The sequence below is a fragment of the Mustela putorius genome, unplaced genomic scaffold (assembly GCF_011764305.1).
Source record: "Mustela putorius furo isolate JIRA1106 unplaced genomic scaffold, ASM1176430v1.1 tig00000129_pilon_pilon_pilon, whole genome shotgun sequence".
In the NCBI taxonomy this organism is placed as follows: domain Eukaryota; kingdom Metazoa; phylum Chordata; class Mammalia; order Carnivora; family Mustelidae; genus Mustela; species Mustela putorius.
Window position 1 is genome coordinate 36278403 of NW_025421290.1, and position 25246 is coordinate 36303648.

Here is a 25246-nt window from a genome sequence, read left to right on the forward strand (position 1 = left end):
CTCTGCTCTGCCATTGACCAGAACCACTGTTTGCTAAATGCGGAAGTGCTCTTGAACAAAATCATTCACTGTACATGTAAACCACCACGGTGTTAGGTTAATCATTTACGTTTTTCCTTTCTGCATAACTGTAAGCCAGGCAATCTCAATGGTATAGTGTAGAATGGTCTGAGACAAAATTTCATTGGTCCCATTTGGGGAAAAAGTAGGTTCATCATCAGATAGTAACGCTTGGTATGAATGGTAATTTGAGGTACTGCTCCTTGTCTTAGGAGAAAAAAAAAAAAAAGAATTGGGATTCTTTGGACTATTCATTCAGGTGTAGGGAACTGGACAGAGTACATCCTTGCCCTTCTGGATTGTGGTAGTCCTTTAGTGGCTCTTAAGAGTTAAGCAGTGAGGCTGGGAAGAGGAAGAGCAGTTAAGTTTACACAACTGGAGAGGACCTGGTGTCATTCAAGCAAGAAGTATTTGGCCATTTCTTTTGAGCAGGTTGAGTCATGGGTAGACTCTAGCCTGAATTCATTCATTCATTCATTCGTTCACTCTTCCTTCCTTCCTTCTCATTTCCCTGTCCCTTCCTTTTCTTTCCCTTCCCTTCCCTATCCCTTTCCCCCCTTCTCTTCCCTCTCCCTCCCCCTCCCCCTCCCTCCCCTGTCCCTCCCCCTCCCTTCCCTTCCTTGTCCTTTCCTTCCTCCCTCCCTCCTTTCCTCCCCGCCTTCCCTCATAAACCCTACCCCCAATGTGGGGTTCAAACCCACAACCCCAAGATCAAGAGTGCATTCTCTACCAACTGAGCCGGCCAGGCACCCCCTGAATTTCATTTTATAAAGGTCTGGAAGGTACAACATAGAAGAGTCTTGTAAATAAACCCCAGTCCCTATTCCGTAGTCAGTGGTACTTCTGTAAGCCACATCGTAAGGATAAATATAAATTTTTAAAAATACTAAAAACCTTTTTTCTTGAATGCAGAAAGGGAAAGACTCCCCTCCCCCCTTTTCTTAAAATATTTTCTTTAGAAAACATGTAATTTAAATCCTTTCTCTGTTTTTGAGATGTATGTAAATCCTCTAACAAGTTGAAGAAGTCAGACCTGCCGGTTTTTTATTCCAAGACTGTGTGTTTGGGAGGCTTTGGAGCCATGTCTTTGAAATGGGAGCACTGGGGAGGATGGCACCTGTCTCCCTGACCCACGTGCCTGGCTCCACATAGTAACTTCCTGTTTGTCATCAAGATATGAGAAATTTTATTCTTCCTTTGGCTGGCTACCTAAAAGGGTGGCATTTCCTTGACTTCATAATCTTTAGCAACTTCCCTTGCCTGTGATGCCCAACACTGCTGATTTAGTGCTGATTCAATAATACAACTGTTTCTTTTTCTGCATTTGCGGAGAACCTTATTCGGGTTGGCGGGAGATTTTACTTTTAATTCCATTTCTCTAACATGTACCTATGACCAGATGCATTACTAGAATTTCTCAAGAATTACCCAGAAAGAGAAATATTGCTACCTTTGTTCAAACATGGGGCTAACTTGAAACACAAACAAAGAGAAAGTGCTGAGAGGTGGTGATAGAACTGGAAGTGGAACCAGAAGTTCTAACTCTAATCCTTAATGAAGAAGAGAAGAGAACCCAAAAGAACAGACTTCTTCCCCCCAAGTAGTTCAGTTTGATCTTCCACGGTAAGTGAAACAGCTTTCCCCTACAGTTCAGTGTCATGCTATGCTTCCTTCTCTTCGGGGGTGGTTATTTTTGGAGCATAATCCTGTAATCCTTCTGCTTGCACAAATTCAGAGAAGGTCAAGGAATCAGATTTTACCCCAGTGTGACCTTTTCGCTCTAAAAACAAGCCGATATTGTCCCTGTAGGGCAGGGTGATGGTGCGACTGAACAATGGCTCTTCAATTCCGAGGAGCACCCGTGTATGCCGGGAAATTGCCTACAATACAAGGATAATTTCTTAATGAAAAATTAACTGAAAATAAAACTAAATCAAAGAAGTTTTACTCATTTTCCTAGGTCTCTTGAGTGCTAACCTCTTAATCTTTGGGAAAATAAAATAATGAAATAACACACGGAAAGGCTTAGTAGCCAGGTCATTATCAAAGTTTTTATGAAAAACATCAAGTGGGGCGCCTGGGTGGCTCAGTGGGTTAAGCCACTGCCTTCGGCTCAGGTCATGATCTCAGGGTCCTGGGATCCAGTCCCGCAATGTTCTCGCTGCTCAGCAGGGAGCCTGCTTCTTCTTCTCTCTCTCTCTCCCTGCCTCTCTGCCTACTTGTGATCTCTCTCTGTCAAATAAATAAATAAAATCTTAAAAAAAAAGAAAAAGAAAAAGAAAAACATCAAGTGGGCACGTGGGTGGCTCAGTTGTTAAACGTCTGCCTTTGGCTCAGGTCACGATAGCAGGGACCTGGGGTCGAGCCCCACATCGGGCTCCTGTTTCTCTCTCCTACTCCCCTTGCTTGTGTTCCCTCTCTCACTGTATCTCTCTCTGTCAAATAAATAAACAAGATCTTAAAAAACAAAAAAGAAAAAGAAAAAATCAAGTAATTTATTATCTTTTTATAACTTCCATTTAAAGATGTTTCTAGGCCCTGCATCAGCTTGCCGTGGATGGGTTCATTTCTTTCTTTGGGCTGAACAATCCGATCAACCCTGTGAGCAGATAATTTGTTTAGATTAAGAGCCATGACTACCTCTGGGAAGGTTAATAAATAACTTGTCTATAAGGGGCTCAGTTAACTTGCTATTAAGAAAAAAAAAGTCATTACTCAAATAGTTATTCAATTTGACTAAACACAAATCTCAAACACTACAAAGTCAGATATTAACGTTCTAGCTATTTGGGGGAAGAGGCAGGGGAAAAAAGTTCCAGCTGTTTTATTAGTACTTATCCTTGTATATTTTTTACAAGGCCCTTTGCCACAATTCTCAGCGTCTCTAAAACATGTTTTGTATTCATTGACCACCATGCCACTTGATATCCTAGATTAAACTGTCACTGCATTTTCAAATTCTAGCTTTAATCATAGGTCTGCTATAACATTGCTATCTGAATCCATATTCTGCATCTGGATGAGAATGTAGTCCATGAAATTTCTGTTAGAACACAGCCAGAGCGCTGAGTAGATCCTTTCTTTTCTTTTCTGCTTTCTTTTCTTTTCCTCTTTTCTTTTCTTTTTTTCCTTCTCTTCTCCTTCCCCTCCCCTCCCCTTCCCTTCCTTTTTTCCTTTTCCTTTCCTTAGTTTAAAACTACCGGCTATAGTAACAAGGTTGTAAAATGGATTCGTGCTACATTCTTAACCTGATGCAAAACTGTCCATTAGTAATGCATCTTAGATAGATAAGATACAGGGTACCTGGGTGGCTCGGTTGGTTAAGTGCCCCACTTTTGGTTTTGGCTCGGGTCACGATCTTGCAGTGCAGTAGTGAGATCGTGCCCTGTGTTAGGCTCCAAGCTGAGTGTGGAGCCTGCTTAAGATTTAAGATTCTCTCTCTCCCTCTCCCTTTGCCCCCTCCCTGCTCATGCCTGTACGTGTTCACTCTCAAACAAACAAAAAACAAAACAACAAACAAAAACAACAAACCAAAAAACAAAATTATTAAAAAAAAAAAATAGACAAGATACACCTAGGTGGCTCAGCCAGTTAAGCAGCTGCCTTTGGCTCAGGTCATGGACCCTAAGGTCTTGGGATCAAGTACCACATTGGGTTCCTTGCTCAGCTGGGATCCTGCTTTTCCCTTTGCCTGTTTCTCTCTCTGCCTGCCACTCCCCCTTCTTGTGGCATTCTCTCTCTCTGATTTAGAAAAATATTTTAAAAAGGTAGACAAGGCACATTTTTCTCACATCTTTCTTGGTTTTGTTTCGACTCTGGAGATGATTTGTGGGTAAGAGAGTCTACACTGTTGCCTTGTATTCCTACTGGGAATACAATTGAGGTCTGTAGCAACTGAGGTTTCTAAAAGTTTAGATCCAAATGACTATTCTTTAAGGATTCTCATTTGTAACTGATGCTGCTACAATGAGCACCTTGTTTGGTCCGTTCCACACCCTGAATGCCCTGACCATAGCGGATTATTTGACAAATTCACTGAGGCTTTACAGAGGGTTCCCCAGGAGGGACCCTGTAGTCATAAACAAATTTGTTCACTATTAACCAAAGAGTTATGTGCCCACTGTTTAATATTCTAATGCAGAAATTAAAAGTATGACAAAAGCACTGGTTACATGTGGAATCAGGAAATATAATATAACCATCTCTCTTCTGCAAAGGACTAAGAGGGTCCTTTGATGGGCTATAAATTAATCTAAAACTGTGAGTTCTTGAAAATCTGTGAATAACAACAGATTTTATTTTTGCCTAAGACTTAGAGCAACTTACTTGAGTAACTTAATTGAATTATGGAGCAACTGAACAATGCATTACTTTAATAATTGCAGGATTATTAAATATAGGTATTCATGAAGACTATTAAGGTTTTCTAAGGTTTCTTTGTTTTTCTTTTTAGATTTATTTATTTGACAGACACACACACACACACACACACACACACACACACAACGAGAGAGGGAACACAAGTAGGGGAAGTGGAAGAGGGAGAAGCAAGCTTCCCGCCAAGCAGGGAGCCCAATGTGGGGTTTGATCCCAGGACCCCGGGATCACCCTGAGCCAAAGGCAGACACTTAACGTCTGAGCCACCCAGGTACCCCTCTAAGGATTCTTAATTCCACATTCTAGGATGGTGGCCAATGTTCAATGCTTGGCATCAATACAGAGCACCTACTTCACTTAGTCTCAAGCAGATATTTTAACACATATCACTTTCTTTTTTTTTTTTTTTTTTTAAAGATTTTATTTATTTATTTGACAGAGATCACAAGTAGGCAGAGAGGCAAGCAGAGAGAGAGAGAGGAGGAAGCAGGCTCCCAGCAGGGAGCCTGATGCGGGACTCGATCCCAGGACCCTGAGATCACGACCTGAGCCGAAGGCAGCGGCTTAACCCACTGAGCCACCCAGGCGCCCAACACATATCACTTTCAAGAGGATTCTATTATTACTATGTAATCATTGTATCTTGTGTTGATTATGGTTTTTGAAGGCTGCTATTCTTTTTTTTTTTTTTTAAACGGGGCTTGAACTCATGGCCCTGAGATAAAGACCTGAGCTGAGATCAGGAATTGGATGCTTAATTAGTGAGCCACCCATGTGCCCCCACAGTTTAGTAATACTGTTTATCTTATGGTATGTAACTATGCACATTTGCACAATGGGAAGCTATAATTTAATTAAACCTAAAGATATCTTAAACTTAAAGATATCATAATTGAATCATAAAGATATGGTTCAAATATGAATCATCTATATCACCATTTTTTTTATATCACCATGATTAAAGCAGATGTATAGTCTCCTTAAAATCTGCCTGTTGATTCATATAACAATGTGGATTAATCTTTTTTTTTAAATAAAGATTTTATTTATTTATTTGACAGAGATTACAAGTAGGCAGAGAGGCAGGCAGAGAGAGAGAGAGAGAAAGAGAAGGAAGCAGGCTCCCTGCTGAGCCTGGGATCATGACCTGAGCCAAAGGCAGAGCTTTAACCCACTGAGCCACCCTGATGCCCCCAATGTGGATTAATCTTAAGTGCATTTTGCTAAGGGAGAGAAGCCAGACTCAAAGCCTACATATTATTTGATTCCATTTATGTGACATTCTGGAAAAGGCAAAACTACAGGGACAAAAAACAGATGGCCAGGGTTTGTTCTGGACTGATTGGCTAACTACCAATATACCAAGGGACACAAGGGGAATTTTAGGGTGGCAGGATTGTTCTGTATGGATCTTGTGGTGGATACATGACCCTGCACATTTGTGAAAACCCACAGAACTGTCCACTGCAGAGAGTAGTTTTACAAAAATTTTTTAAAGATTATTTATTTATTTGAGAGAGAGAGAGAGACAGTGAGAGAGAGCATGAGCGAGGAGAAGGTCAGAGGGAGAAGCAGACTCCCCATGGAGCTGGGAGCCCGATGCGGGACTCGATCCCGGAACTCCGGGATCATGACCTGAGCCGAAGGCAGTCGTCCAACCAACTGAGCCACCCAGGCATCCCTAATTTTACAAATTTTTAAAAAGCCAGGATGTCTGAGGAATGCATGATAGAATACAGGCTGTGGACCATGAATCTAATTGTATTACAGAGTGAGACATAATCTTACTGAAGGGGGTAGGGAAGAAAGGAGCGGACCTAAATAATTTTAACTTTGAAAACCAGTGTTTTGTCTAGGTACTGTAAGGATAAAGACAAAAAGAAATGTAGACAAACACTGTACTCTGTTGGTGTGTTTCTCAGAGGCATACATATTTATAGATAAGGAGATAAGCGTTCTCCTGACAGAGGAGGACATTAGAAAGAAGCAAAGTGGGATAGGGAATAGGAAGGATGGGTGGGCCAGAATGAAGCCAGTGCTGGGCTAGAGTCAGGGATAAAAGGATGATCTCATGCTTACAGAATGGAGATAGAAATCTGTGTGTACCTGGGATTTGTATATATACATATATTTCCTGCATCTTTCTTCTCTGAGTGCCCAGAAGCCGTGACATCCCCATAGCAGCAAGCACAACCAGGGATGCATCTTGGTTTCTAAATACCATTCCCTGCTAAAAGCAATCAGGGCTCCTTGAAGATTGTCTGAAGTAACATGTAATGCTCTGGCTAGAGTACTAGGACTAAAAAAAATAAGGGGTGCCTATCAGGAGGACACAGGTGCCAAACTGAAAGTGTCCCAAAAGGCAGAGAAGGGACAATTAAAAGCAGAATTCCTTATAAAGGGTTCGAGTTGAACATGGAAGAAATGAGGAAAATAGAAAATCACCATTAGAATACCACAGTAATCACTGCTGCAGGCAAGATCCACTGATGGATGCTAGAATTAGTAGGCCAAATTTTAAGGAGAAACTGGATATTTGCACAGCCTCAAACTACCTTCTCCAATGTATTTATTACTTCGGTAGTTTTACTATATGTCCATAAACTCTGGTACTCCTCTCTCCAGGAAGTGGATCATAATTCCCCTCTCTCTGAGTGTGGGCTAGACCTACTAACTCACTTCTAATAAATAGAATATGAAAAGGGAACATAGTAACTTTATAATGAGGAAATCTGACAGACACCACCTTAACCAGGTGATCAAGGTTCACATCTCTAGTAATAAACCACTTTGGTATCATGTACTCCCTGATGAGATGAGATGAAAAGGGTGCATCACCTCTGTGATAGTCTCCCCCAAAATGCATATCTTCATGGGGAACATGAGACAAACTGAAATTGAGGGAAATCTTCAAAAAACTTGACTACTGCTTTTCAAAGTGTTACGGTCATAAAAGACAAAGATCAGGAAACTGTCACATATTGGAGGACACCAAGACAACAATGACAGCTAAAGGCTGTCATACTACTTTAGTATCCCTGATTGGGTTCTGTAATAAAAAAGGATTTCAGGGATGTCTGGGTGGCTCAGTCTGTTAAGCGGCTGCCTTTGGCTCAGGTCTTGATGCCAGGGTTCTGGGATTGAGTGCCGTATCGGGCTCCTTGCTCAGTGGGGAGACTGCTTCTCCCTGTGCCTCTGCTTGTCACTCCCTGTGCCTGCTTCTGCTCTCTCTCTCTGACAAATACATAAATAAAACCTTTAAAACATAAAATAAAAAAATTTTAAAAGGACATCAGTGGAAAAATTGCAGAAATCAAATAAAGTTTGTAAATTGTTTAATAGTATTGTACCAATGTTAATTTTTTTCTTTTTTTAAGAGTAGGAGAGAGGGGTGGAGGGATAGGGAGAGAGGGGGAGAGAGAATCTTAATCAGACCATGCTCAGTGCAGAGCCTGAGATGATACTCAGTCTCACGACCCTGAGATCAAGACCTGAACCAAAATGAAGAGTCACACACATAACTGACTGAGCCACACAGACACCCCAATTTCTTTGTTTTGACAAATGTCCCACGGCTACATAAGATGTTAACATTAGGGGATGCTGGGTTTAGAGTATATAGGAAGTCTGTATTATCTTTGCAACTCTTCTGTAAAACTAAAATCATTTGAAAATTGAAAGTTGAAAAAAGAAAAATATTTTCATCTAGTGATAATTTGCTCAGATGTTATGAATCTGGACTATTCAAATAGTTTGCATCAAGGCAAGTGTAGTAAAATTGCTGGGACATAAAGCTTATGAGGCTATATTTTGTAATAGAAAATCATGCATACAAAAGGAATAGGTAATTCTCCTATATTTTTCTTCAGATATTTATCACAGAGTTCTTTTGTTCACTTGATGGAGTTAACAAAAATATTCTGAGAATTATTTTCTTTTTCTTTTTTTTTTTTTTTACAAGATTTTATTTATTCATTTGACAGACAGAGATCTCAAGTAGGGGGAAAGGCAGGCAGAGAGAAAGAGAGAGAGAGGAAGCAGGCTCCCCACTGAGCAGAGAGCCTGATGCGGGGCTCAATCCCAGGACCCTGAGATCATGACCTGAGCCAAAGGCAGAGGCTTTAACCCACTGAGCCACCCAGACACCCCGACAATTATTTTCTAAGAAGCAAACATGAAGTAGGTATAATGCTATCTTGTCTAGCTTATCCATAGGATAAGTAAGATTGACTTCCTCTCCCCTTTTTACCAAGCCAACGTGGCACTACAAATTGGAGTAACAGGATAGTGGCTTCAAGAGCTCCCCTGGCTAGATTCAAATAATTGGTGGGTCTTTCCCTCTGTACTCCCCATCAGTCTCACCCACACAGTTAAGTTATTCTCTTGTCTTCTCAGGATGTTGGAGGAAGGGCAAAGGGAACAGTACGTTCTCTCCGCAAGGGTAAAAGCATGAATAATTGCAAAATCAAGGAAGTTGAAGAGAACAGAAACTGGCCCTACAGTCACTGGGAAGCTTGTAAATGGACGCACAGTCCAAATGTGGCTCCGTTTCTTAGCAGCATGCTCAGAATTCTGCACTCACCAGCTCTTTCCCCAGTTCTGCCACTCTGCCAAAGCCCATGAATGACAAGGCAGGAGAGGTTTGTTTGATTGTTTAAAGATTTATTTATTTGAGAGAGAGAGAGAGCCAGTGAGCAAGCGAGTGAGGGGAGGGGCAGAAGAAGAGAATCTTCAAGCAGACTCCCCACTGAGCCCAGTGTGGGGCTTGATCTCACAACCCACGAGATCATGAGCCATGAGATCATAACCTGAGCCAAAACCAAGAGCTGTACACTTAAGTGACTGAGGCACCCAGGCGTCCCAGATGATGCGGGAGAGTTAACATGAAAAAGAGTACTACACTGTGTAAGTGTTGTTACAGGATAAATTGTGGATATACTAGGCATTGTAATTGCAATGGTGGGATTAAAAATGCTTATATATCAGTAAGAAAGATAAGTACAGCATACTCAAGTGTTGGGGAATGTGATAAAAAAGATGTGACTGCCGTTTGACCCGTGAACTTGACCCAGGCACTCAGAGGTTCCTCACCCCCTCCTCGTCCTTGGAATGTGGGTTCCACTTGCCTTTCCCATTCCCAGAGGCATTAACGACACAGCCTTGAGAGGGGGATGTGTTGAAAACACTTGCACAGTGTATGTTACTGAATCCAGTCTTAATAAACTTTTGAGATTTAAAGGCCAGGTGTGGAGACCCATTCATCTTGCTACCTTTCAAGACAAACCTCGTATGTAAATTCCCTTTTTATATTATTAAAACTGCCACCTACCAATCTGGAGTGGCCTGCCTCTTTCTTCATCTCTCCCTGACCTCTGAGTGCAGGAGCCAGTTTCAGATTACACAGGGAAAGTTCCCCAGAGGATTGAGAACAAACATTAAGCTAATATATGATCTGTAAAAAGTTTCCTCTGTCATAGTGTATAATTAGCTTTTTTATATGGATCTAGGTGTCAAGTAAAGCTTCTTTAAGATACCTTTAAATGTCTTGATCTTTATTATTCTAGTGACTTCAAGGAAAGGCTACATTTGTCTAGTGACTTTGATAACTATTCTCAAGTTTACTTATTCAAAGTTCTTGGGGACTGGATATATCATTTACTCATGAGCATTTCAGATTTTTAAGACCTCTTATTTCTTGCAAGCCCAGAAAAATCATAATTATAATTTTTCTTATTGCATTGTTGATATTGTATTTTTAGAATCAGAATGTCAAAGCAGCCAAATGAATTGGCAGATTCTGAAAAATACTTTCTCATAAGCTGAAATTCTTGGTATTTAAACATTTCAGGAACTTATATTATAAGGTACTATTTTGCTAATTCTATTCCTTTAGAACATCCAAAACACTATAAACATGGGTAGAAATTAGAGCTCATAAACACAGTCGTATCATCTTTGAACATAAAAAGAGTGAGATATTTTATCTGGTGGTATTTGGTATCTATGTGAAGGTATGATTGGAAATACCAGTTTGTAATGAGTGGTCCTTTTCCACATTACATATGTAGTGGTTCATGGTTATAAAAATGTTCATTTAGAGAGGTATGGTGGTTTAAATAGAGCATGGAAATCATACAGAATGGATCTGAATTCTGCCTCTTGAACTTACTATCTGAATAATCTTGCTTCATCTTTCTGGGCCTCAGTTTTCTCTTCTATAAAATGGGGATTAAGTGAAATAATATATGTATGATGCCCAAAGCAGGGTAAGCACTCAGAGGAGAGCTATTAGTAGAGTTCAAAAGATTAAATGTTCACTTACGACTAACTACATTTAATAATTTAAAGGATTTCTTTATATCGTGTTGCCAGGAAAAGGGCTTAGGTATTAACAAGTAATAATTTTTTAATTTTCTAAATCATATGACTTATGGAATTACATGGTTTTAATGCCTGATCAAGAGTCAAGTAGGGAACAAATTCCAGGGCCTACCCCAGCCCTAATGAATCAAAATCTCTGTAGCGTGGAGCTTAGGAATTAAAAAAAAAAAACAAAAAAAACTCATCTGATTCCAAAGACTATTCAAGTTTGAGAACCACAGAGGCAAAGCTTATGTGCAAGAGTGTAGGAATGAACACTGACATGTTGGAGTGGGGGGCATCAAAGGCAAGGTTATAAATAGGATTATGTGTGTGAAGCTTTGTCAACTAAAAAACACTATAAATGGAGGTAGTGTTATCCAAAGAAGCATAATCATAGACTGCTGGTGCTGGAGAGATCTTAGGAAATTGAGGTCCAGAGGTTCAAGTAACTTGTTGCCAAGTTAGGCAGCAAAGCAACCAAACACATAGGTTAGAAAAGTGTCAAATGGGTGTTAGGAAAGTGCCAATGGGTGTTACAGTGTGTGAGAGCTTGGTGGGGGGCGGGGAGAGGTTATTGGGGTTGGGGAGGTTAGAAAAGATTTCATGGGGAGACAAGAACTAAGCTGGGTCTTAAAGGATGATTGAGGTTCATATTAGTCATACAGGGGGAGGGGGACTGAGCAGAGAGGCACAGGGAGGAATGCACAGGAGTTCAAGGGTGTGAGTCAGACCCCGGTGAGGCTGAGCAGGAGACTCCTATAGAGAGGTAGGGAAAAGAGCGGTGGCTGGAGAAAACTTGCAGAGTGCCTCAAGTCCTAAGCTAAGGAACTGAGACTCTCTCGCAAGCACAGGGGATCCAAAGACGGTTTCTGAGTAGTCTGAATAGTTGGAGGGTGAGAGTCTAGTAGCAGGGCCCTTGAATTCAAAGGGCCTGTTAGCAGGGGGCTAATGGAATACTCTAGGAATGAGGCAAGAGAGGTCTGAACAAGTGAGAATGGAAAAAAACCAGATGCTATACAGGGAACCAACAGTTCTTGGGATCTTTGTAGGGATCAAAGCAGACAGAAGAAAAAACCACTGTGTGTGGGAGAGGGTGCGGGTAGGGAGATGGGACTGGAATTATGATCACATCACTGACAGAAAGAGGAAGCCGGGATGGAAGAAAAGGTTGGTCTGAGACGGTGCTCTTTAGGGAAACATTAAACACAACTCACCTTCATGTCCTCAAAGTCTGTTATCCCCATCTGAGGGAGGTTTGAGCAGTTTACGTGAATGAGCTTTCGACCACAGATGAAGTTTGTGGTAAAACACTCCTGTTAGTACAACAAGAACATCACACAAATGATTATGGTAAACAGAAGGAAGAAAAAAAAGAAAAGAAGAAAGAATGGAGCAAAGGAGAAGAAAGATTTGGGGGGAGAGATAGGAGGGAGTGAGAGAAAAATCAGGTTTTTTCCTAGTTCTGTACAGGGAAAAAACTTTTAGTTTTAAATTCAAATTTAAAATAATCCTAATAATCCCACACATTTTCCATCTGAGCTCTCCACTAAATTTCATACTGTTCCTTAATATATATATATATATATATATATATATTTGGCATGATACACCTAGTGCTTCCTTCATGCCTCAATTACATTTTTTAGTACCAAAGATTTCAGACCTTATGTTCTTTTGTGGTAGCCTAAGAACATAATTGGCATCAGTGAAATGAGAGGATTCACCCTCTCATTTTTTTTTTCAGTTTCCTGTTTTTAAAAATTATTATTTTTTTAGTGACATATAGTTGACATTCACTCTATCTTTTTAATAAAACTACTCTTGGTTAATTGGCCATTTAAATTAATACTGTTAGGGGCTCATGATACACATGACGAATTTGGGGCAGACACTTAAGATGAATAGTACAAGTTAAGGGAGCTGCCAGTAAAACAACTTGACAAAGTACCAAAAAGTCTACCTTGGACAAAATCTGTAAAAAAAAAAAAAAAAAGTTTTCTGTGAAAAGAGGCCTATATACATTTCTTAGTCTTTATTCAAGAATTGCAGAGAAGTATACTATTGTGATAAATAGGGAAAACTATAAATGTGACCCACCCTCCCTCTATGAAAATACCAAAGACATCAGTGAAAAGAACAAACTTTAAATCCAAGTTACCTCTACCATAGTCCAGGACTTTTCTATGCCCCTTCTAGGGAAGAAGAGGCAAGAGCTCAGGTAAGGGTAAGAGGAGTAAGAGATAGAAGGACGAAAGAATGTTAATTTTATAAATGTTATTTTTGTATACCTTGTACTGAGGGAAGCCTAGCTCACTAATCCACTCGGCAACTTTCTCTGGGCTCCATTTAAGATATTCAAATTGTAGTTCAGTACTTTCTTTTGGCTGGGTTTCTTCATCTTTGTGTCCCTGTTTCATCTCTGGGGACAATTCTACAACTTTTTCACTAAAAGACACTCTTAAATCCCTCTGAGAGTCTGAGAGGTAAGAGTGTAAATCATCAGTAACTTCCAACAGTCCATTAAAATCTTTAGAAAACTCATTACTTACCCTCATTGAGTCTACTTTACTTACTCTCAGAGACTCAAACGTGGACTCTCTTTTAGCCTTGGTTTTTTTTACTGACCACTTTCTTATTTCATAGTCAGACTGTTCTAGCTTATCCTTGTCTGGGGAATATTTAAATTTGACTGGTTTTGGCCTATCTTCCTTGAAAAATTCTGTATATGACACTATTCTTAGTAGCAGTTGGGCTTTATCTGGTAATTCTAGATCTTTCTCTTTAGTTTCTTCTGTTTGTGTCTTCTCTTGAACCTCTGGTTTGGTTTTCTGTGGTGGCTTTTGACCTGTTTCCTCAGTTAATTTTCTTGGTTCTTTCTTTGGAAACTTTGGCTCTAGATCATTCTCCTCTCCTAACTTTCTTATTGTCTCCTCTGATTGGGACTTCTGTGGTGGTGCCAGCCCTGTCTCCTCAGTTGATTTTCTCTGCTTATCTTTTTGATCTGATGGTTGAGTGTCCTCTAGTGGTTTTAAAACTTTCTTCACAGTTGACTCTTTCAGTGTCTCCTCTTCAACTTCTGGCTTGGTCTTTCCTGGCTCTAAACCTATTTCCTCAACTGATTTTCTTGATTTTTCCTCAGGAAATTCTGATTTGGTCTCTCCGAGTGGCTCTGCAACTTTCTCCTCAGTTGATTTTCTTTGGTCTTCCTCTGGATTCTCTGGTTTAGTCTCTTCTGGTGGCTCTACACCTGCCTCCTCAGTAGCCCTACTTCGCTTCCCCTTTGGAAACTCTGGTTTAGTCTGTTCAGGTGGCTCTGTCCCTTTCTCCTCAGGTGATTTTCTTTGTGCTTCCCCTGGAATGGTCATCCTTGGCGGCTGTAGATCTGCCTCTTCAACTGATTTTCTTGGTTTCTCACTTGGAAATTCAGGTTTGGTCTGCTCCGGAGTTTCTGGACCTGTTCCTGCATATTGCTTTGTAAATGAATCCTCCAGAACCTCCAGTATGTTCTTTTGTAGCAACTCTAATCTTGACTCACTGATCGAGGCCCCTGAAACTTCAGACTCTGTCTCCTCTGGGAGCTCCAGATCTGTTTCCTTATCTGACTCTGTGAGTACATCCTCTGTAACATCTAATTTGGCCTCCTCCGGTGGCTCTAAATCTGGCTCCTCTTTATCATCCATAAGGACCTCGGAATCCTTGAAAAGCTCTTCTCCCATCTCTCTCCATGTCTCTGACTTTGCCTCCTGCGGCATCCCTGGCTCGGTCTCGCTAGGAAGGTCTCTCTCGGACTCCTTGGGCATCTCCTCCTTGGACGTGCTGGTCGGTTTTGCGTGTAGGTGTATATTCTCCGGCGCCCCCACTTTGAGCTCTTTTTCCTCCATCTCTGGCTGGGGTTCCTGGTCAATCTCTACAGGCAGCTCCGGGCCTCCCTCTGCCATGGTGTCCGCTTCGGGGTCTTGAGCCACTTTAAGAGCCGTAGGCAGTTCGACCTCATACTCCAGATCTTCTCCTTCCACTGGGCCGGAATCGTGAGGCTCTGGGACTTCAGCCATGACGCACGTTAGCCGACGCGCCCAGGCCTCCTAGCAACCCCAACTTCCGATAGCGTCTCTATGGATACCATGATTTCCGGCCGAGTCTTCCTGAATTTTCCCCAGGTTTTGTTTGTTCTGTCAAACCGTGACTAAAAACCTGCGATCAAAAGCACGCAGGCACCCTCCCCGCGTCCGCGTCGGCTGCCTCCGCTGCCCAAAGCCCCTGCGGCCGCTCGGGGGCCGGCGCGCTGCCCCTTCCGGCCCGCGGGCCCCGCTCGGCTCCTCCCGGCGCGCGGCCGCTGCTGCCGCGCTCGCTCGGCCTTCGGCTGTTTCCGGAGCCACTGGCGGCCGGCGGCGGAGGTGCTCGCGGAGCCGGCTGCAGATGTCGGAGCGGCAGGCGGCCGGGGGGCCGGCGGGCCGCGGCGGGGACGGCCCGGGAGTGGAGGGGAGCCAAGCGGCCGCCTCAGGTACGCAAGCCGGGGGCCGGCGGGGGGGGTCCGCCCGACCTCGGGGCCCCGCTCGTCGCGCGAGGCTCGGCCGCGCCCTGTGCCGCTCTGCCCCGCGCCCCTCGGCGGCGCGGACCCGCCCGGGCGTCCCCTTCGCGCGCAGAGCCCCCGCCTTCGCTCCCCCGCGGCCGCGCCCCGGCCCCCGCCGCCCCCGCCCGGCCCGGGACTGCGCTCGAGCTTGCTCGCTACTCCTGTTTCGAAACGCTGTGGTTCCCGCCCCGCTCGCTTTCTCCGTTCGGCCCAGATAGCGGTGACGGGGCTGCTCTGCCCCCGGCGCCTCCTGAGCTTCAGCTCGCCCGCGGGCCCCTCCTAGGAAGCGGCCCCCAGCCCCGCCGGCCTCGCTGCCCCCTGCCCGTGGCTCCGCACCCCGCTGCCCCGCTCTGTCCCGGCCCAGCCTTTCCGCGCGCTCTCTGCCCGCCGCTGGTCTGCACCCCGCTTGGCCCCGGCCCCCCAGCACACAGGCCCCCGCGCCTCGCCGCCGCCGCCTCTCGGTCGCTCGGAGAGCGGAGTGGGAGTCGGGAGGTGCTCTGGAGTTGAGCGTCTTGAGTAAAGGCACGACCTAGGGGCTGAAATAGGGACTTTGGCGACCTCCGTCCTTTGCCCGCGGCAGCCTCGTCTTCTGGTTCAGGAGATGCGCGCCTTTTCTACCCACGCGGGTTCCTGCGCGGGGGGCTCAGCAGCCAGAGGCGAGGGGTGCATCCACCGCACTTGAGCCCTCGGGCTTCCTTCTGCTCGCCACACGTGGAGCTTCAGAGGGTTGGGGGAGATAACTGGTTTCACTAAGTGGCAAGTAGAAATTAATTTTTCCAGTCTGGAATGGAAATAGATACCATCAGCTATAGTGGTAGAGGTGGTGCGGGCGCCGGGGTTGGAGTCCGAATCCTCAGTGTACTGATTAAGTGACCTTGGGCCAGTCACTTCTCCCTGTTTCCATTTCCCCATCTGTAAACTGTGGGGACTGATAGTACCCGCCCAATAAGATTGCCCGGAGAGTTACATGAGCCACTGTGGGTGCGGCCCTGGTGCCTAGCCCCCGGCACACACTGCAACTGGTGGTATTCATTACTCTGAGAATCAGATCTGTGGTGTGCCCACCTCAACTCTATGTGCTGTCAGAGGTGTTCCTGGAGGTGCGTTTTCCTGCGTGATGATTCTTGCCCTCTTTTACTTCTGTCCCAAGTATCTCCCGTCCTCTAATACTACTCCAGTCAAACACACAGACGCCATTGAATCACCCAGCTTTCCCCCATGACTTTATGATTTCTTACTTTAAAACATCTAACAATTTTTGCCCTTTTTTCCTTTGTATGAACTTTTATGCTTTGTAGTATGTTTAAAATTGATGGCATGTATTTAACATTATAGCAGTAGAAATTTTAAGCATAATTTCCAGAAGATTCAGCAGACATATCTCATTGCATATGTCAATATTTATAAGTTGAGGGTTGTGCTTCTTCTTTTTTTTTCTTTCTTCTTCCTTTTTTTCTTTTTTCTTTCTTTTTTTTTTTTTTAACTTTTCCTTAAGCTCCTTGTATGCTTATGGCAAACAAACCCAAGCATTTGAAATAGAAAAGTCTTAAGAATAGTCAACTCTGATGGTGGGCTTGTCTCTGAGAGAGTGATTTCCTCCCCCTACTTTTAAATTGGGTTCTGCGTTTACTCCCCCCAGCCAGGACATTGATAGAAATACTTCTGGTTACTTAATTCCTCTTTCCCTTCTGAGGGTGAGTGTTGGTTTCTTTTTCTGTCATGTAGGGGCTTGTTACGGTAGCCCAGAGCACACTCTTTCCCTTGAGGTAGGATTTGTTGCTAATAAAATAATAGTAAAGATAATTTACATTAATTGAATGCTTCTCTGTGCCAGAAAGTGGACAAAGATTTACTAATATTACCTGACTTAATCTGGTCAACAGTAATTTTCTCCCTGTTTTATTTTATTAAAAGATTTTATTTATTTGTTTGGCAGATAGAGATCACAGATAGGCAGAGAGGCAGGCAGAGAGATAGGGGGAGTCAGGCTCCCTGCCGAGCAGAGATTCCCAATGTGGGGCTCTATTCCAGGACCCTGAGATCATGACCTGAGCTGAAGGCAGAGGCTTAACCCACTGAGCCACGCAGGCGCCCCCATTTTATTTTATTTTTAGAGATTTTATTTATTTGAGAGAGCATGAGCAGTTGGGAGGGGGGCAGAGGGAGAGGGAGAAGCAGACTCCCCACTGAGCCCGATGTGAGGCAGAGCTGGACCCCAGGACCTCGAGACCACGACCTGAGTCAAAGGCAGATGCTCAGCTGATTAAGCCATCCAGGTGCCCCTTTTCCTCATTTTATAGAACAAACTATGCCTGAGAGGGGTTAACTTACCTGCCTAAGTTACTGTGGCGATTTTACTATCTGTATGAAAATTTCACCTTGTTTTGATGACGCTTACAATCATTTGTTTTTATTGGCTATTGATCCAGTATTGGTATTCTAGGGCAGGTTATGGTCTTTGCCCTCAAGGTGTTTTTAGTTTGGTAAGAGGAGAGAACCTGCAGAACAAACATCAGCAACTCAAAACATTATATAATTGAGTGTCTATTATTACAGTTCTTTTTAAAAATATTTTATTTATTTGACAGACAGAGATCACAAGTAGGCAGAGAGGTAGGCAGAGAGAGAGAGAGGAGGAAGCAGGCTCTCTGCTAAGCAGAGAGCCCGATGCAGGGCTTGATCCCCGGACCCTTGGGATCATGACCTGAGCGAAGGCAGAGGCTTTAACCCACTGAGCCATCCAAGCGCCCCTATTACAGTTCTTTATTTACTTACCCCCAAGAAATCAGCTTGAGGGGAGGACAGAATCTGTCTCCTGTTGATCTCCTAGAGCCCTTTATGTTGTGTCCTAGAGGTTCTATAAATATTTGCTGGATTGTGAGACAAAGTCTCAACACAGAGACTTGGAGGAGCACTAAATACATATGAAGAATTAGGGTTGAGATAATGAAGAATGTTCCTGGGTTTAAAGCAGGAGTGATTTAGCTTGGGGATGCTCAGGGGTTGTTTTGGCTGTCACTGCTGAGGCTGGAGAGGAGGGGAAGGGCTGTCAGTGATAACTAGTGGGTAGAGGTCAGGGATGCCGCGCAACACCCTGCAATGCACAGGGCAGCCCCCTCAGTGGAGAATTATCTGGCCCCAAATATCAGCAGAGCTGCTGTTGAGAAATGTTGAGTTAGCATGAAGCTGGGTTTCCAAAGAGGGGTGGAAATCATGCATCTGGCTTGGCTCAGAGTTGTATAACCTGGGGAATAAACTTAAAAATCTGCTTCGGGGTGCCTGGGTGGCTGAGTTGTTAGGCGTCTGCCTTTGGCTCCGGTGGTGATCGCAGACTTCTGGGCTTGAGCCCCAGCTTGGGCTCCCTGCTCAGTGGGAGACCTGCTTCTGCCTCTCCCACTCCCTCTGCTTGTATTCCCTCTATCGCTGTCTGTCTCTCTCTGCTAAATAAATCAATAAAATCTAAAAAAAAAAAAAAAAAAACCAAACTGCTTCAAATTAGGAGTTTAATTGGATCCTTCTGCCACCTTCCTCTAAAAAATGGTCTAGTAAGTAAACAACAGAGACCTGAGACCTGAGATAGAATGAAATTGAAGGAGGTTTCTGCCATCCCCTCTCAGAGGGACAGCAATAAGAAATGAGTTTGAACATTTTGTTGTTATTGAATTGAAGATTTTTATTAAAAAAGAAAAAGTAGGGGCGCCTGGGTGGCTCAGTGGGTTAAGCCTCTGCCTTCAGCTCAGGTTGGGATCGAGCCCCCCATTGGGCTCTCTGCTCAGTGGGGAGCCTGCCTCCCCCTCTCTCTCTGCCTGCCTCTCTGCCTACTTGTGATGTCTGTCTGTCAAATAAATAAAATCTTAAAAATAAAGTAAAGGTTTTGATCTTTCAGTGTATCTTATTCCTTCAAAACAGGAATTTAAAATTATCCGGGATAATCATAACTTGTTTTTTAATATAGTCTCTGCAGAGAGTACCTTTTGCATGTGTTCATGTTTGTTAGCTGAAGTTTTAGTGAAGTCAAAGAACTTCTTTATGTTCTTCTGAACTCAGCGTTACAGTGACCACAGTGCTCTTAATTGTTTTGTGAGCTGTAATTATTTCTAATAATCTCTTATTTGGGGCACCTGGGTCCTTCAGTCCCCAAGAGAGATATCCCTCTATATAGTGAAACTCTCGGAGGCATACATGTTGCATCACTTAAGGATAGACTTTTTTTTTTTTTCCAAAGTTTAGGGAGCTTTGTGGAAAATAAAGCGCAGTTCTCTTATGGCCTTGAAGTTAACATTAGAAATGAGATAGGTGTAAATGACCCTGAGAGCTATCAAGGCACTTAGACACTAACAACTGGACACATGTCAGGTGAACTTGTCATGATTCTTATGTAGGTCTTAGAGCAGTGTGATGTCTTCCTGCAGTGATGGAAATGTTGTGTATTGTAGCTATTGAAAAGACGGGTGGCTATCTTAGTGGATGGAGCAGAACAGTGAAATTTATGCCATAGAGCCCTTACAGTTTTTTTGGTTTTCTATTGTAGCTTTATATCAAAATGGTATAAATTTGTCTGGCTGTGGTAGTGGTTTTTTGGTTTTGTTTTGTTTTCTGATGTGGTTGTATTTTTGTGGTGTTGAGGTAGCCAGTTAGTCCTTTTATCATTCCAGGATGGTATAACCCAAGGTTTGTGATCTGAAAGACCAAGAGGAGCTGGTTTCACTCATAAGGACTGATGAGAAATTAGATCATGTGGTCTTGGGATTTGGTTGGAATATAAGCTCAGCCAGTTTTTTTAAGCCTCTTGAGTTTATAACCACATAACCTGCTTTTGGTTCCTCTGCCCTTGAATCTAAAAGGCCAGGCTAATTATCTCTTTGCAGCCTGTTTAGTGAAGGAGAAGTCCTATGAGACCTGTTCTAAAGAACTCTGACCTGATATTCAAATGCTTTAGAAAAAAACCAGTTTTTTTGTTCTTTGGAGAGAAAGTACAAAGTACACAATAAATTTAAATCTGTAGCACAGTCGGAATGCTGGTAACATAGAAAGAAAACTAGTATTTTAAATATTGTCAAACATAAATCATTATAGGAAAATTTCTTTTCTTAACTCTTCACCTTGCTTTAGAGGCTGTCATCTATAAATTTATTCTTGAGCTTCCATTTTCCTTTCTCTGTTTATTGTTTCTAAGACTTTGGCTGTGCAGGTACCATGCCATGGTTTTTGCCACATTAGAGAATACATTCCAAAATTATTTGGTTACTATTTTTAATTTAAATTGACATTTAAAATTTTGTTTCATTTTAAATGATACCTGTGCTATTACTATTTTGATGTATCAACTTTTCCCAATACATGTTAAAATAAATACATAGCCATTTTAATTTTAAAAAGACACATTTTCCCATATCCCATTTAAATTTTCAAAACCTGTCCTAGTTTCTCTGGTCTCTTCTCGGAGGACTTGTAGAATTGGTCTGTTTGGCTGACACATTAAAAGCTCTGTATGGAAAAATTGGCTTTTTCTTCTTTATAGTGGTCTAAATGTCACTAAATAGCTTTAGGAAACCCAATGATCTGTTTATAATGGTTTTCTCTCTCTACAACAGGACTGCATTTTCCACACCTGATACTGCTGGAAATAAACTTCAGTATTTCTCCTTTTCTTACTTCCTGCCTCTTTGAACACTGTTACAAGTTGTTTTACCAGTAGTTCTTTTTTTTTTTTTTTAAGATTTTATTTATTTATTTGACAGATCACAAGTAGGCAGAGAGGTAGGCAGAGAGAGGAAGGGAAGAAGGGTCCCTGCTGAGCAGAGAGCCTGATGCGGGGCTCGATCCCAGGACCCTGGGACCATGACCTGAGCCGAAAGCAGAGGCTTTAACCCACTGAGCCACCCAGGTGCCCCACCAGTAGTTCTTACGTGATTTAGCATGTACCTTAAAAATCATGAGCACTGTTCCTTTTTACTTATTTTTCCCCCTACATTAAGCTGTTCAGGTGCCAGAAGTGGCTTCTAGCATATGAAAAATGCTCAACCTGATTTCTGTTAAGGGACATGGAAATGATATATATGCCGGGCAGTTTGATCTCTCACTATGTTGGCAGGTGTGCAGGAACAAGGACTTTCATGCATTGCCATTAGGACTGTAAATTAATACAAATGCCATGGAGGGCAATTAATCAGTATCTGTCACAATTACAGTATATGCTCTCATTGATCCATTCCTTCCAGGAATTTATCCTCTAGATTTATTCTTTTGCCTATTTAAGGACACACAAGGTTTTTATAGCATGGCTTGAAATGGTAAAAGATTAGAAAGGACATAAATGTCCATCAGTAGGGAACTGGTTAAATAAATTACGGAATTTCCAGCCAATGAACTATTAATCAACTATAGAAAAAATGAGAAAACTTTTCATGTATAGTTATGGAAAGAACTCTGAGATATAAATGGGAAAAAAGTATCTTTAATGTGCTTATTATTTGTATAAAAAAGAATATATATGAACACACACACACACTTATGTGCATCAGGTAGCTCTGGGAGACTCTACAAAACCTCATAACGTTGGTTGCTTTTGGTGGTGGGGATGGAGAGGGAAGTTTTCACCGTATACTTTTATGCTTTTTGAATTCTGGATAATGTGGATGTATTATCTATTCAGAAAAAAACCTCAAACATGTCATGAGATTCTTCACTGTGCTTGTATTATAAAAGACATTCTGTACATCTTTGACATTTCTGCTAATCAGGAACTGACCCTTTCTGGGATTTTTTCCTCTTAGATGAATTTTTTTTTTTTTTAAATGAAATACAGGTTGTAAATCTCCTTAGGGATTAATTTCATGTTATTCTTCAAACCCACTACTGTTTTTCATTATTTTTGTGGGGATTTCATTTCTAAGGATAAATCAAAGGCAGATATAACCACCACTTACACGAGCTGATACTGTGAGCCAATGACAGAAAGAAGGCAGACTTTTAAAAGTTCTATTTTGGGGCGCCTGGGTGGCTCAGGTCATGATCTCAGGGTCCTGGAATCGAGCCCTGCATCGGGCTCTCTGCTCAGTGGGGAGCCTGCTTCCTCCTTTCTCTCTGCCTGCCTCTCTGCCTAAATGTGATCTCTGTCAAATAGATAAATAAACTCTTTAAAAAATAAATAATTAAAAATAAAAGTTCTATTTTGTTTCCATTTTATTCAGAAAGGTATTCTCAAACTGCAAAAGGTAAAGAGGCAGTGTTGGTTTCTATTTTTAGTAATGGCAGACTAGGTAATCGGATCAGTTCTCCCACTGGAGACAATTAGAAAATAATTGTCAGCATGCAAATATTTGCTTGAAGATCCTGGAGAGCTAGCCAGGTAATGAAGAATTACCAGGCTATAATCAAGGTGAGGGCAGAAGTAAAAAGATAGAAGTCCAACGATGAGAGTCCATTTTGGGGGCTCCTTTCTCCTCTGATGCCATATGCTGGATTCTTGAGTGAGGAAGCTGGTCAAGACTGTGAATGTGCCTCTGTGGACTAAAGCAACAAGAAATACTCAGAACCAGAAACAACCAAATAGGGGTAACTGTGGTGAACTCCCTTTTCTCTAGGTTGGGACTAGGAAAGGCCATGTTCTGGAAGTAAGGTTAAATTAAAAACAGCTATTGCGGGGCACCTGGATTAAAGCCTTTGCCTTGGGCTCAGGTCATGATCCCAGGGTCCTGGGTTTGAGCCCCACATCGGGCTCTCTGCTTCACAGGGAGCCTGCTTCCTCTTCTCTTTCTCTCCGCCTGCCTCTCTGCCTACATGTGATCTCTGTCTGTCAAATAAATAAATCAAATCTTTAAAAAACAAAACAAAACAGCTATTGCGGGAGTGCAACTCAGTTTCAGAAAAATCTTAAGTTCACGAAATTGAGTTAAGGTGGCCCCAGGCTGCTAGTGTCCCCAAGTATGTGAAAGAAGCAAAGGCAAACTTTTGGAGGCTTATTTAGATTTGGCTTCAGATTGTTTTTACAGACAATTTTATGAGAACAGTTTCTGGCACATTTGATTAATAGCCAGATTCCTGGAAGAGAACATGAACAAAAATCAAAAGAAACAATAGCTAGTATGAATCGATCCAAAGGGGCAACAGAATGAAACATAATTATATTTGTTATGTTCAAGATAAAAGACGAGTTTGAGAAATTTGGCAAAGAATTAAAATCTATAAAAATTTAACCAAATAGAAATTCTATAATTAAAACATACAGATGAAAATTTAGAATCAGTTGATGGGTTTAGCAAAAAGTTTCTATGTCTGAAGAGAGTATAATGAGACGAAAAGTCAGAAGAAAATGTCCAATAGGAAATATGTAAAAATGCAACAATGGGAAATTCAGGAAAGAGGTAAGAGACATAGAAGATATGGTAAAAAGATCTAATATTTATATAATTGGATCCTAGATGAGGAGGGTTAGAACGGACAGAAGCAATGCTTGCTGAGATAACTGTGAATTTTCCAAAGCTAATAGATTGCACAGATTTAAGAAGCCCAAGCAGGATAAGTACAATGAAATCTACAGTAGATATACATTAAGTTAAAACTGCCATAAAACTGGGGCGCCTGGGTGGCTTGGTCCGTTAAGGATCCGACTCTCAGTTTTTGCTCAGGTCACTGTCTCATGGGTTGTTAGATGGAGCCCAGTTGGCCTCAGGCTCTGCACTCAGCAGGGAGTCTGCTTGAGACTGTCTCCCTCATCTTCTGTCCCTCCCCCAAATCGCATTTGCGTGCTCTCTTGCGTGCTCTCTCTCTCTTTCAGACAGAACTTTTTAAAAAATTGCTATAAAAGCAAAGTAAGGAAAAGTAGCCAGAGAAAAATTACAGTTTGCCTTCAAAGGAATAGTAATTGGACTGACAGCTGACTTCTACACAGAACAGTAGAAGCTAGATCATCTTTAGAATACTGAAAGAAATACCAACATAGAATTTTTCTTTTCCAGGAAAACAGTCTTTAGGAATGAAGATGAAATAAGGATATTTTCAGACAATCAAAAACAGGATTTGTCACCTGCATACTGGCACTTGAATAACTGAAATCTTTAGATAGTATCAAAATGGTCTCAGATGAAAGGAAAATCACAATTTCTTCTCACTCACATTAACATAGATGCAAAAAGTGATGAACAGAATGTTAGCAGACTAAATCCAGGAATATATACAACCAAGTTGGGTTTTCTCAGGAATGCAATGTAGTTTTAACATTCTTTAAAAGTCAGTGTAGGGGTGCCTGGGTGGCTCAGTGGGTTAAAGCCTCTGCTTTCGGCTCAGGTCAACATCCCAGCATACTGAGATCGAGCTCCGCATCGGGCTCTCTGCTCAGCAGGAAGCCTGCTTTCCTTCCTCTCTCTCTCTGCCTGCCTCTCTGCCTACTTGTGATCTCTGTCTGTCAAAAAAAAAAAAAAAAATAATAATAATAATAAAAGTCAGTGTAAATCGCCATTTTAGTATACTAGTGGATAAAAATGATCAGTTTAATAGATGCAGAGAAAATGTTTGATAAAATTCAATCTCCATTTATGATTCAAAACTCATAGCGAAGTAGGAATAAAAGAACAAAAAATCTATAAGGAGCATCAAACTTAATAGTGAGATTGAAAGTTTTCTTCTGGAGATCAGGAATAAGACACAGGAGCTCATTCTCACCACTTAATATTCATCATTTTCTTGGATATTCTAGCTAATACAGTTAGCCAAGAAAGAGAATATATGAAAATTAGAAGAGAATCCTATTAAATCTGGTTTAATTTTCTGGTGATGACTATATATGTGGAAAATCCAGGAGAATCCACAGATCAGTTATTAGAACTAACAAGTTTGGCCAGTCTGCTGGGTACAGAGCCAATATGCAAAATTTCA

The 25246-nt window shown here is 42.1% G+C and overlaps 2 protein-coding genes across 2 annotated transcripts in view; one reads left to right on the forward strand and one right to left on the reverse strand.

Moving 5' to 3' along the window:
* Positions 1 to 1078: 1078 nt before the first annotated feature.
* SAMD15 (sterile alpha motif domain containing 15) lies at positions 1079 to 14852 on the reverse strand. Its single transcript, XM_004739172.3, has 3 exons — positions 13089 to 14852; positions 12015 to 12113; positions 1079 to 1940 (listed from the first exon to the last, which is right to left on the reverse strand). The coding sequence occupies exons 1-3, from the start codon at positions 14850 to 14852 to the stop codon at positions 1722 to 1724; spliced, it is 2082 nt and encodes a 693-aa protein (XP_004739229.1). The 3' UTR covers positions 1079 to 1721.
* A 323-nt stretch (positions 14853 to 15175) lies between these two features.
* The window catches only part of TMED8 (transmembrane p24 trafficking protein family member 8), a 41139-nt gene continuing 31068 nt past the window's right edge, over positions 15176 to 25246 (forward strand). The window contains exon 1 of the mRNA XM_045071863.1: positions 15176 to 15301. Coding sequence (XP_044927798.1) covers positions 15217 to 15301 — 85 coding nt within the window. The 5' untranslated portion in view covers positions 15176 to 15216. The remainder of the gene's footprint in view (positions 15302 to 25246) is intronic.